Source organism: Opisthorchis viverrini (assembly GCF_000715545.1).
Source record: "Opisthorchis viverrini unplaced genomic scaffold opera_v5_22, whole genome shotgun sequence".
Taxonomy (NCBI): domain Eukaryota; kingdom Metazoa; phylum Platyhelminthes; class Trematoda; order Opisthorchiida; family Opisthorchiidae; genus Opisthorchis; species Opisthorchis viverrini.
Window position 1 is genome coordinate 1493080 of NW_008751678.1, and position 14435 is coordinate 1507514.

Below are 14435 nucleotides of genomic sequence, written 5' to 3' on the forward strand. Positions count from 1 at the left end.
AATACTCTTTCGTAAATTAGCTTGGGCTTGACTTTGTTCAAGACACCTCAACTATCTATCTCAATGTAACATGAGGTGGCCTTTGTGCAGCATATTCAGTTAAGGTCTCACAACTGATGGGTTTACCTGGGATTCAGTTCGATCCTCGTCTAACACTTATTTTCAAAGTAGCTCATTTGCGTAAAGTTTGTGTCCAAGTGGTGCATGTGTTTGATGAAAAATCGGGAAATATACCTGCTTGATAACTCCAAGGACAGAACCGGCAGTGAACTGTGACGTTTTTATAAACCTTGTAAGCATTTTAGCGTTAAACCTTATAATCCTGAAAATGCTAGGTTATTGATTAGGTGAACTACAATCAGGCTTTCGGAATTATTATATCAGCTTGGTATCTTGGAGGTCGTTTTAAAGACAGGATTCAGGAGTCCTCACACTACACGGTCACTACACAAGGGAAAATAGCCAAAATGCCTGCACTCAAATGCATGCACACTGAAACTGAGGATTGACCAATGCAATAGAATAAGGCTGGCGGAGATGACTGACTCTGAAGTGCATTGCAATGTTCCTCTCAAACATTCATTTTAGTTACAGCAACAATGGCCCTTTTCATATTCCACGTTTGCCATATTTGATAAGGCACGGACAACAGTGTTTCTGGGTCACATCTTCCTTCACTTGGAGATTTCTGTTTTGGTTTGTCCAAAGTTAACATTTGAGGAATAAGGCTTCCTTGGCTGTGTTTCAATAAATCTGTATGTTGTTCAATTCATGTTTTCCTTTCTTTTCGCAGACCCGTGTTCTTGATGTGCTTTATTCACTGGGTCAGTACTCACCTTGATGAGTGGGTGACGTTCGCACAGCTATTTCAACGAAGTGATTATGTCTAGTAGTTTTACTTGAGCATACTAACACCCGAATTCTAAGATAAACGACAGTGGCTTGGAAAAGATTTCCCTAGTTTCTAAGCCATCCTACATAGTTTGTTTTTATACAAGTCCGTGTAGTCAAGTTACCCAAAGACTTGGTCAATTTTCTAGCACGAGTGACGCTGACAATTCAAGTGGTGCACCTGCGCAGGTGCGATCGGATTCCGTCCAGTCCCAGATGATTGCGTGACCGGTCAGCGTAGACTGTCACCTGCTAAATCTCATTAGGATGTCTCAACTTTCTGGAACCGATGATCAATTTTCTGCATGGCAGATAAATGGCACGAAATGTGTTTTTAAACTGAGTTCTGGAACCTGGGTTTGTTTCTGTAATTAAGGGTTAATTTGGCAGTGTCAAGTGGATTCAAATTTTAGGATACGAAAAAGATCCTGATTAAATTAAGAAAGCTTATTAAAGCCAGCGTAAGCATTTGGACGATCAAATTTGAGAGTAGTTTGCTGAACATAACTAATTAGTAATGTACCTTTTCAGGTTAACTGAAGGTGTTTTCATTTGGGCCGTAATTTTTAGTGAACGGAATGTCAACTAAAAATGTTAGAATGCGATCATGCCAGCAAGCAACTTCTTTGAACGGCACTTAAAAATATTAGCGAGCGAAACGAAACTCTACAGAAGCTAGTGTCATAATTTGCGACAAATAATTGACCTAAGCTCAGTTTTACCGATAATGCAACACCTATCGGGCTAGACGTCTCTGGATAAAGGTCAGTAAACATCATGGGAGACGTGAGGTCGTTTTCTCAGGGATGGATTTCGAGAAACTGGGGAAGGGGAGCGGCCTCCATTGAACATGGCAGTGACTTAAATAAATTTATGGATGACAACTAATCCGATAACTTGTAGCCTTATTGAACGGAAGCCACTCACGCTGCTTTATAATTTCTTCATACTCTCGAAACGCTAGTATATCCGTTGATTTCTCATTTAACCGAGATAGGAAATATAGCTTTAGAGTTCTATTGGTTTCATGTGGCGTTCGCGTAGCCAGTTCGTAGTAATATGAAACTCGAAGTTCTTTGATTTATATTCTTTAAAGTTCTTATCCTACCGCAGACTCGTGACAGTAAGTAACAGTGATAACTTGTATATCATCCGAACATAAGCGCCAAAATTATTAAAACTGACCATTGATGTCAAGTGGCTTAGTTTTAAGCTGACAGAAATATGGGCGTGTTCTAAATCAGATATATTAAACGGAGGCCGAGGATTTCTAACTCAATCTTTGTCAGTATTTAATTGACTTCTAGAATCCTGGTATAAGAAGTATGGTGGATCTTGTTGGAGTTGAGTTCGGTTTTCCCGTCCCTGTCACCACGAATTTACTAAAGGTCATTCTTTTATTTACTGATTTTTAAATACATAGGACGGTGGTCTAGGTGAAACACAGGAATAAAAATCAAGCGGTGAACCTCTGGCCTACGATGCAAATCAAATTGTTGCCAATATCCGTCTAGGACTAATTCATTGTCAATAGTGAATTGTATGCAGCTTTTCGCGGCCAGTGCCATCCATTACCCTGAAGAAATATGTATATAAGTAAAGAAAGGATTCTAACCGAACGCTAATGTCTAAAAACGCTAGCAAATACATTTCTTAGGCGGTCATGTGAGGGCTGGCTGCTGAAGAAGGGACAATTGAGATGTCTTAAAATGCGGCGATAAACCGTCAAATGTCGCACCTGCTCAGAAAACGGATGCATTGCGTTCTGGAAGTTACACAAGTTCAGACCATTTTTGTTTTACCCTAATAGTAGCGGTGGAGAAAAGAGGATGACCGATGAAGATTAGGTGATAATACGTAAGTACTGACAGTAAATCTCATATACATCATCCGGGAGACTCAAACTCTAACTTGCATAGCTTCAGGATAAAAGAAAAAAATAAATTCACTTGAGGAAGTGTAACAGTAATTTTACAGAAATGTCGGATCTTTGCTCAGACACAACGATGCTACGTTTTCATCTTTCTCCATATGCTTCTGAGTACCTTATTGTGTACATCACTTATCATTTCGACAGGCAATACTTGGTCATCCGCTTATCCGACAAGGTCGTAGGAATTTTGGTAGAGCAGAAAGTGCCGTTGTACGATATTTTAGCGGTTTTCTGAACCAAATGGTAATTGTATGCCATAGGGTAAGCCAGCTCCAAGTCTGGGGATTCCGCGTTAGGCAAAACGGTTCTCTTACATTATCGATTAGCCGGTCGTATTCGAGCGATATTATTTCAGGACTCTTTTGCGGCATGGTACGCGGTGTGCGCGCATCGGGATAAGTTATGCTGGTGATTCTCCCGATCTGGTGGACCAAACTGCGAGGAAACGTCACATCATCATCATCATCGACAGCATGACATCAGTGTTCAACACCGATGCTTCACTACCGTAATTCATGGTTGTACGTGGGCTGGGATACTGCCAGGGCGCCCACACCTAGACAGGAGGACGATTAGGGTCTCCAACCAAAGCCTTTGGCCCAAAAGTCTAACCGTAAGGCAGTGGTGTTTGGCGGGAAATGCAAATGCATTACCATTTCAACGGAACAAGTCGCCACATGTTCCAACCCCCAACCTGGAGGGCCAGGAGACTGTGTTTGTCAGACCTCTAACCATTGACCAACCTGGTATGAGAGACTCTGTGAGTGTCGCGAGACACTCTCCGGTATACCTCAATGGATCGCTGAGGTGCGCAAACCGTCAGACCACGATAAAGTCCAGTCTCTTCGTGACGGACGAGGAGACGTGCATATAAACTGCCTAAACATTTTGAAGATATCAGATTTACAATCCACATCAAGAACATAATGGCATACCATTTTTAGACCAGCTGGTGTGCAGAAACACAGGAGAATTTCTTCAAACGTATGTGGGAAAAAGGCACACGAATCAAATGATAAGTTACAAGAGTAGCCTTTCTAAGAACCACAAGAAAAGATGCATTCAAATTGCTCTGTAGTATGGCCGAATATAGACGGAAACGAGGAATTTACTGGCACTGTCTTTTAAAACTACGGACACCCGAGGAATTCCATCAAAATAATCTTGAGAACAATAACTTCTCAGCGCCAAATCGACAAAAAATCGGTGAACTAGACGGATTGTCTCCTTGTACATCACAAACGGATTTGAGTTCTCAGTAAGGCTACTACAACCAAACGAAATTTTATTTACCAGAAAAGCGGTCGCCATACTGAAAGACTGATTTCAAAACCAAAAGATCTAGACCAACAGAGGTGTGAGGAACTACACATTGCACCAACTCGACCGCATGTGCTGCAGCAAGTATTGCATTGGACGCACTGGAATAAAACTTGTTTTATGGATGAGTAAACAGCGCAGCTCCCAAAGTTTGCAATCTACTGTTCCCAATTCATATATGGCAAACTCATGGAGGGCGCGAGTCTAAGCCAGAAAATGTAGATATCGTAGCATAAGACGGAATTCGTGGAAGCTCGGTACTCGGGAACCAACTCCATTAACCGATATTGTAATCAACCCCATGCGCGCATGATTAAATGCCAGGGACCGAGTTACGCTGGACTATTAGATCAACGTTCAAAAACTGAACTCGTTGTTGAGGTAAAAGAACAAAGGCTACACTGAGGAGACCGGATGGGTTACAACTCAGGACCACCCGCACATGGACAATATCACCCGACGAGAAAACCGATAGTAAAGAACAGTGGTCAGGCAATCTTAACACGGGTTGGTGGACATTATGTCAATCCATGCCTGCACAACAAACACACTTCCGCCAAAATAGTACTTTCATTAGAAAGCAAGTGATTGACCATTCTGACAAACTGAGATACTTGGATTTCCTTCCATTATAAATTGTACAGTGAACCTCAACTTTTCAGCATTGATTAAATTTTTTGACAATGCAAACTTCTGGATTGTGCTAGTTTTATAGCAGGAAAAAAATCTGACAATGAAAATTTGTTCAGCATGCAGAGAGGCGTTGCTGTTTGTTTCAGATTCGCGGGGTGTTGACAAACCGGGGGGATTTACGGGTTTTATTGTATTTGACGTTCACAATTCCCTAGTCTTAGTTGTAATGGGTGGTTTTTCATACACTCTTGAAGAAAACCAGTTTCCTCTGATCTCATTTTGCGATTGGTGCAAGTAGTAATGTTTAACTGAAGAACTGCTCAGTAAACAACTCTGAGTTCAGTAGGGTAACGGGATAAGACCGATTAGTAATTATGCGCTTTGTCCAGTGCACTTACGTCACGTGTTATTAAAACTGCTAATATTTTTCTTAACCTGGTTGTAGGTTGTTGGTCGGAACAATCTTTATGTGGCGAATCAAAAGAATGATCCAAAATGACGGCATTTCCTCTCGTGGACACGACGTCGTTGGACCCCGAATCCACAAGTTTTTTGGGAAGGCTCATCCCATATCTTTACTCTTCCCTTTGTTGCTCCTCAGGACTGAAAACGTTTACTGTAGCGGCAAAGTCTAGGTTTACAAAGTGGTCAAATAGCCCTCCGATTTAACTAGGCCTTGTGGAATTTCCTAAACATTTACTTGCGTGGAGTGTTTTGTGCATCTTTCAGTTGAATCGCTCTGAGCATTCAAAATGCTCACCCAGCCAGCAAATATTGCTTATCGTATGTAATTTTACTTTGGAGAATCTAATCGAGCGCTTAGTTCCATTCGGTATGACGTTCTTTATCAAAAGTTGTTAGAAGTGCATAGTACTACTGCACACCGCTTTTTATTCATTCAGTGGCTTATTACGCGCATTAAATAAGCATTTAGTCACAAATTAATAATTCCCAATTTACTCAACTCCATCTTTGCAATCATTCAGTGTCATATTTTATTGTTTCGCCAAGCAGCTTCTAACGATATCGAGCATGAAAACGTCACAACCCAAATATATTGTCCCATCATGAAACTCATTAACAGAAAGGCAAATGGTAAACAAATAGCACTTGCTGTCAAACAGAATAATGAAGAACATGACATTAGCCTCTTACCGCATTTGTTATCGTCACTTCTGCAGGTCCGGTAGCAAAACATCCGGTTGCGTGCATCTGAATCACAACCTTGATCACATGTCAGGCGTTCGTCGTCACAGTGTCCAACTGTAGGGATAGACAATCGGATAGATGGGACAACAACAATCTATGGGTGGGGAAAGTAACACTGGTCTAACTGTTAAGGTAACGTTTTGTCCATGACAACGTCACAGTCGACAATGAACAATAGGGTAATGCATCAAGATGCATCCGAAGTATTCATGTGTCATTGTCGCCGTAGCAACTTCAGCGTCAAGTGGACCGTGAGGCATATTGAAGTAGGGCTGTTGTGTTTACTCAGTTGGGGACAACAACGCCTTACATGATGGATCGTCCCTCTGACTGATCAATAAGAGTATTTTGGATAATCAGCTAACAAATGATTCATAAACAGACTTACCGAAGAAACGTACATCCTATGTGGTCATAACCACGAATAAAGGGAAGAAACTCACATGCTCTTCGTATTCCAACTTCGAACGATTTAGAAAACGCGAAAGATTCTCGCTTCTGGCTCATCAGATGAGTCCACCATTGATCTTGATTTCTAATTGCCCCTCCGTCTCTTTGTCTCTGTTCCATCAACCAAGAAGGAAGCTTGAAACCAGCGGAAATCCATATGTGGCGAGGTTTTTGATATTTGGTTTCTAATGGGTTGAGGTTTTCGGGAATTCCGTCATAAACCTATATAAAGAGCAAGAAATTCAGAAAATATGGTGGAAACGAGCTGTATATTTTTGCTGATTCCTGCAGTGCCATTAGGTGCCAATTTCTACCCGAATTTCGGGCGGGCAAAGTTGCAACGTCTATTCATGTGAACATAAGTGTGAGGCTTGTGGTACCACAGGTCATGTCATTCGGTTATTCACAGAAACGGATGACTGGCTGAAACGCAAGTGGAAGTTATAATGACTTATCTACGTTTGCCGTTATGCAGGTAAGGAAGTATTGACAAGCAGTGAGTCGCCCGTACTTTTATCGGGGGCACCCTGAAACCACTGTACGCGGGAATAGTCGTTAGGCTGACAATAAAGTATATAGGTACGATGTAAATCATTCAGTAGGGAAACATGCATTATGAGGCATCCATTGTTCAATGTCAGTCCTTCAAACCCTAACGGAATTCAAATATATAACATACCGATGGGTAGTAATCAACAAACGCATGGTGCATCCCAAAATATGGTCAGAAAATCATAATTGAGTCAGCAAGTTAAGTTAGCAAAACGAAATTTTCGCATGTTTTGCCAAAACCTAGAACAATCAACAAAATAATAACCCAGAAAAGGAGAATTTCCGATTTTTCAACCTCAAACTGACTACTAGTTTAGCATTTATATGTTTTTACTTCCAAAGCGGCACAAAATTCATTGAATCATGTGTGATTTATCTCTTTCTCTTTTGTGCGGCATACGGAAAATCTCCTTTGTGTGTGAAGTTTAACAAAAAAGACCAATTATGATTCGCTCTGCAAAGCCCAATGCTGTTCTGTGAAGATGAGACCAAATTACAAAGGAGACCGTATGGATTCGAGTTGCCCGATTCGTCTCCCGATTTCACATCCTCTGTATCAACTATGAACAAGTGAACGCACTCCAATCCCGGTTATTTAGTAGACCGTTTATCCTTCCGTCTTACACAATATTGGATGGAATAAATGCTTCTGTTCCATTATGTTTATTCCATTAATTAAGGTGACTTTCTCCCGTTTTACTGGTCCTATCTGGTGTGTGCAAATTTTGTCACTTTACCGTTGGGCAGAGCTGATGCCAAGTGATAGTTTTTCTCCAGGACGTCTTTTTTGTATGATTTCTAGAATAAGAATTCCCGAAAAAATGAATTTTTACGGTATACGTGATCAGAATTGAAAGGCATTCAAATCGATTGCCAACGGGTAACGAATGTCTTTTTGTGTTCACACAGATAAATTCGGCCGACTTGTTTGTGTTCTGCTTGGCCTGAAACACGCAAGCACAAAAATATGTGACAACGGTGTGCTTTGTTAAAATTCTGTCTGTTCCTCTTCAGTAAAATAATGTTTCATGTCTATGATCAACAAAACAGTGGATGGTTTTGGCGATATGAAATTAACGAATACTGGGAGAAATCCACACTGTGAATATGAACAACTTATTGATGTGCAGATGGGATAAGGTTATCTGCGTTTATGCTACCTCACAAAACAAAAAGTAGCAGTTGGCTGAAATATGGGTACGCCGTGTAAGTGATTGGTAAGTGATCGGGCCGTTCATCTCTGCCAGGATCGACAACCTCAGACTCGGTTGGCAGAAACAAGTGATGTCCAAGCGGACTAGGAGAGATAAACATGTAAGGTTTTTTGGTCATATTTTAGTGTCGACATTTTTCTAATTTCCACGTATGGGCATATTTGTGTGCTGCAGAAAAGTAGGCCATAATTTGCCTTTCTACTGAACCGGAAAACAAGTATGTGGAACATTTGTTCCGTTGCTCGTTTCTATAGCTGTCACTATATTTACAGTCATCTCTTTTATACGGTCAACATTTCTGAAGACTACCCGTTTATCCAGGTTGAACAAGGTAAAAATTGTACATTATTTCCATCTCTATCAATCATTTACATGCAAAACCAGCTTTGCGGAATAATGTAATTAGACAGTGTGGAGTTCACTGTCTTTTGTCAGGACATTGGCACTGGTAGCTAGTATGTGCTTACCCGGCTCACAGTGATCGGATTTCAGACCTTGAAATGACTTGTGACAAAACCACACTTTGCTGTTGCTCTGTTGCAGACAAGCATTCAGACATTCGCCTTCATCACCGGTTTTACGAGCTGGAATTTTGCAAGCTCCGAATACTAAACCCTAACTGTTCTAGGTTGATTCGTATACAAGTAGAGAGAAGTAGTTTCGTAGTTTGGAAGGAACTGATGGAGTGGAAGTCACAAAACCGAAGCTCCAGCTAGTCTGACCGCAGGTGCCCCAACTGTTAACAAAAGTTGTGCAATGGCCAATCACGGAAGCAACAATAGCAAATGGTTTGCTTAAACACCAGTGTATGAGATTCAAGAAGTCTCTACAGCTTTATTTGTATCAATTTAGTGCCTGCCATTACCATTCATGCATGCGTTTTAAGAACATTCAGCTGGAAGTAAAATTGGATTGCTAAAATGATCATGCTACTTGTCCCTGATGAAATGCGCCGATGCGGACGCCCAATTACTTTGTGTTCGCATGTGTATTGTGCAAACAGGCTATTTCAGAAGGCAGTGGTGCTGAGGGAACAAATTAAAATATGACTCTATGGCATCACACACTGCTATCCTAGCGATCAGGATTGGGCATCTGATCATTTAGCGGCGGGGTATGGTGCTCAAAATTGGGGGTCACTGTTTTTCGACGGTTAACAACAACAACTAGGGGTTAAACACCCAAAAATCCAAGCTGCTATTTTAGTGAAACTCATGCACATGTCGCACAAACTGCTTGAACACTTCTGATCTACTCTTGGAAACAATTCTGATGTTTGTTTTGCTATAAAATGGTGAGCAACTTGGCAAGTGAGTTAGCGTTAGGTGATTGATGGCCTCAAGAATAAAACAACTCAATTGTTATGATTTCCGCAGGATGATTTTGAGTTTCCAGGTAAGACTGAGTTTGAAATAGTAGCCGTTGGCTCACAGAATTGACAATCACCTCAAATGAACTAAATATGGGACGAGAAACATCATAAGTGGGAGATTTATCTGAGTTCCAGGTGAGTCTCTCAAAACCAAAGTTGTCTGTAAATGAGTGTACTTAATAAAAGGAGTTTCGCCGATGCAGTGTAAATCTTCTTGGGTTTTGTTTTTTGTTAAGAATGTTATTGAAAAGCCACTGCACTCTACAGACGACTAGGAATAATTCGTTAGCGCAGCAGAAACCTTAGCAAAAGTTCCAAAAATGTCATGAAATTTTCGAAAACAGAGTATCCTAGGGAAGGCCACTGCAGGATTATCCTATATAATGGGGTTTTGGGAGCCCCATAGGCAAAATATGAGGTCGTCTTTAAAACCGACTAAATTAATCGAATGAATGGTTTTCTATTGACGGAGACTATTAGTGAAAAGCTTGCCCGATAATTCTGGCCAACTTCCGTACTTGGGGACAAATAACCGATAGGCAAGGTAGGGATGCATTATACTGTACCTCAGATCAGTAAGAAGCAGTACATTGAATGAATTTCGATTAACCATGCACTGGATTACGTTAAAGGCTATCTGATTTTATTTTCAGGTTTCTTTACCACTGTTTACAAATAATTAACAAAGCTAGCCCGATTGACAGCTTCCAGAATACACTAGTGGTGAAAAAGCCAGACTACTTCTGTTAACCATCCTACTTGTTGATAATTCCTGTGAATGAGTAAATGTCCATGCCATTTCTTATCATCAGGCTACTTACCTTCTCAAACTATGAGAATGTAGCGGCTGTTTTGACCTAAAAGTAGGTTTCTAATAAAAAATGCAATGCTAAGGCTGTTATGCGTTTTCTATGTGAAGCAGCTTACACAGTCTTTTTAGGACCTTTCCAGGGTCTGGTATTCATTAGAACCTATGGCAAAGGCCGTTTACACAGGTTTGGCAACATTTGAGGCACGAACACGGCAAAATCTTTCGGAAAGTTAAAAAAAATTTGAGTAAAATTACCAGTGGTGTCTGGTTGACACATTCGGATGGGACTGAATGCGGCACCACTTAAAAGACATTCATCCGCCCAAGGATCACTAAGTAATTTTTAGAAATTCACTCCAATTAGTGCTCAGCTTCAGGACTTCATTGTCGTTTCTTCATGAAGTGCAAGTGGACAGCTGATGACCGGTAGTAGGATTCGATATCACGCAAGCCATGAGCCACTATGTAGCCCAGAACAACATTGCCGTGGTTTATTCTTGGAAAAATTATGGGATTGCGATGTGAAACTAAGGAATCAATTGGTACATTTATATGCTGGGGGTTGCTGCTGACGTTCATATTTTCAGCGCCTCTCTTGGAGTTCCATCACCCAAACTTACCCACCTGTTTCCTTGTCAGATGTATTTTTTGTGCATGAAGAATTCCATCCAGGCTTCAATACGCCGATTGTTGTGCACAGCATACATTTGTAGCCATGCAGTTTGTCATCAGCTTGCAAAACTATTTCGACATCGGTCATCCAGAAAACTGCACTTTGTTCCAAAAGAATATGGCAGGTCAAACTTTCTTTGCAAAATAGCAATTTTTGTGTTCATGGGAACTCGAGAAAGATCATCAATGGGTCCCAGATTTCCAAAACGCGCTTTGTTCCCGAACCACGAATCCTAAATATTCAGCTAAAATGCATCATGAGTGAGCAACTTTTTCGAACCTTTTGTGAGTCATTTTAGCATCCATCAAGCAAGCAGACTACGTATATTTGTGATATTCCCAATGCTTGTGTAAACTGGAAGGTCAGCTGATGTTCAGATGCTACACCATGGTTGTGAGAACAAAGCAAGATGCAAACAGTGGCCGGTTATCGAGGAGTTATCACAATTTTATAAGTTGAAACACACATGGAAGAGGAGCAACCAGTTATGTGACCACTGTTTTGAACGTGAAAATGAAGGAGAATCATGATCGGGCCATCCAAGCCAAGCCAATTCTGTTGAGATTCTCTGTTCAACCCAGTTGAGCATGGAACCTTGGTATAGGTCCAGTGAATGATGAACTATTAACTTTGGTTACGGACATGTGGATTAGACTTTGTTCGACTAGTGTCACATATCTTTCACAAGGAAAACAGCAGCAGTTCCAACCATTTTTTCAAATATGAAAAAAAATCATCATGGGGAAGGAACTTTTTTCCCCTTCGGGAGTCGAATCTGCAGTTGGTAAATTCAATCGCATGGCAGCGTATGAGTGGGCGAAACCGCGGATGTACAAAAATTTTGTTGGTGTTTTGTGACTGATTACACCTTTGTTTACTGTGGTACAATCCATGTAGAATCGTTTCCAGGGGCCATTTTTTGTCTCGAACGAAACATCTTGTTTGCTTCATGGGCTAAAAACCTTTCGTTTACCTAATAAACCGCTGCGCTTATACGTTTTATATGCACTCCGTTTCAAGTGATGTCCATCGTGGGATTTAAAAGGATAAGGAGACTGTTTTAGCGGCTTATGAGCAATCGCATCTTAATGTGTCGTAAATATTTTGGACGTTATGCTGGAAAATTGCCGCTTTTCAGTATCTATGGCCAGAGTTTCAATAACGTATTTTACTCTATTCCTATCTTGAGCACAAGTATTCGAATAGCAATCTATGAAAACGCAATTAAATGCACCTTGACAATTGTACGTGTGTTGTGTGCATCAGCTATTTATACACAATTTACAGCACACTGAATGATGGCGAAAATAATCTTTTTATCGACAGGGACTAAAGCTCCATATGATTTATTGCTTTATCCTGTACATATAAATTAGTGATCACTTTTTCGACCATTCAAGCCAGTTCTTAAACATTCTGGTAGCCGTGAATGTGTTGAATTTGTCCTATACTTCACATCATGTGGCCCAGTATCTTTCCATGATTGCAAAGTGCAGCCATCTTAGTGAGTGGCATCCTTAATTTAAAAAAAACAAAAAGCGACGACTATGGTGGAGCGTGTTCTGTACTGAAGACATAAGTTAAGGACAGAAATTCAAACCAGGAATGCTTCCTGTCACTGACTTGTTTGTGTTTTGATGTGCTACCCCAATGGCCGAAATCTCTGAGGTGTCGCATTCGTCCAAATGATAAAGAATGTGAGATAACCTTCCATAATGTGTCTATTATATAAAGGACTATAAGGATTTGAGTTATAAACTAGATTGAAATATAAGGAGAACCTGATGGTTACACTTGCGACCACTCTTGAACACAGAACGGCTCTTGCTGATTTATCTTTCCGACGTGAAGTGATACATTTGTTACTTAGACTGAGAATTTGATCGCAAAATAACGTGCGTTTCGTGTCCCTTGAATTGTCATTATGTGAGAGACATGTCTGGCCTACGGGTGAGGACATTCATCAAGTGCTGGAGAAGACGATTTTGAACAGCAATCTTGTGTTCAGTAGTCCTGAAAATTACTTATGGCAAACGTAGTGCGACCGTGAGATCAGAGACAGTTTAGTCTGTAGGCAAGGGAAACAGGAATGGGTAAACTGACACTAATGCTTTCACATCCTTAGAAATACCAGAAAGCGCCGAATAAAACAAACCTATTGGTGGCTTTGTCTGATATTATCCATTTGCCTCCATTTGGCAGTTCGTCTGCATTCGACCGGCATCCAAAAATGTATGTAAATGACACGTGTGTAGGCAAAAAACTTCCCCTAGCAACATCAGAATCTATTAATACATATATTTGCAAGAAATCAATGACCATATGTGTGTCAAACATAGGTTCTGACAACTAATATGACCGAGGATTTGTCATCCCACATTTGTTCCACCAATTTGAACAAGAATTTGAAGCTCACGGACCAAGCTCTATCACAAAACGCAGGCAAAATAGGAGAGTCTAAAATAGTGTAAGTAAATTAAACCCAAAAACACCCACAAGGCAATGGGATTAGAATAGCTTACGAGGGAGTAGGTTTTAGGTCCACTGATATCCCGCTTGTCATGAAGGATGGTGAAGTTGATGTCCGCAAAGCTCCATGCTTGGAGGCAAATAAAGCGTGTCACTAGAGGAAAATTGGCACAAGCACATAAAGGTATAGATTACTGCTGGAAATTATTAAAAAATAACGCTATTAAAAAACACGCAAAAAGTGTATGCGACAATCATTACAAGTTCCACTGAAGCAGTTAGCCATTATTTTAACCAGAGGTTGAAATACTGGTGAAGAAAACATGTTCGGAAGAATATCCTTGATTACGGGATATGTATAAGCTGAATGCGTGTTTTGTATGGCTTAAAGTGAGGAATCCCGTTTACCAAGCCATCGTGTGTTCACGGTCTGAGAAACTTTTCAAGCTGGTCGTTTATTCTAACAGGACTGTATTTAGTGCAGGTACGAAAGTATACGGTGTCCGCTCTACAGCGTCAAATCCATGCATTGACGGGGATTCAGTTCAAACTCGGTTACCTCAGAAGTTTAGCCAGAAGTCTGAGAGGATGATGTATTTCCATGATTTAAAGTCTCCGTCGACTGGATTTCCAACCATGGTAGCTTCTGCTAGACCTACATTGGTAAACCGAGACCACGAGGCAACTGGAGGGAAAGATAACCTGTCGTTTATGCGTATGACGGTGGAAAAAGAAAACAGCAGAACCACATTGGTCGAGCATTCAGTTGTTATGGGTCACTGTGTCGACCAATGTCAGCTTCCCAGAATATCTAACATGCAGCTTTTTTCTAGGTCAATTCCAGTTCCAGTCTAAAGTATTGTTATTCACCTCCGCACCCTGTTCAATAAAATATGAAAACTGCACAA

The 14435-nt window shown here is 40.8% G+C and overlaps 1 protein-coding gene across 1 annotated transcript in view; it reads right to left on the reverse strand.

Annotated features, from left to right (window-relative positions):
* The window catches only part of T265_01972 (hypothetical protein), a gene marked incomplete at both ends in the record, with an annotated part of 69059 nt that overhangs the window by 19346 nt on the left and 35278 nt on the right, over positions 1 to 14435 (reverse strand). The window contains 3 exons of the mRNA XM_009166110.1: positions 5933 to 6040; positions 6430 to 6658; positions 13581 to 13681. Coding sequence (XP_009164374.1) covers positions 5933 to 6040; positions 6430 to 6658; positions 13581 to 13681 — 438 coding nt within the window. The remainder of the gene's footprint in view (positions 1 to 5932; positions 6041 to 6429; positions 6659 to 13580; positions 13682 to 14435) is intronic.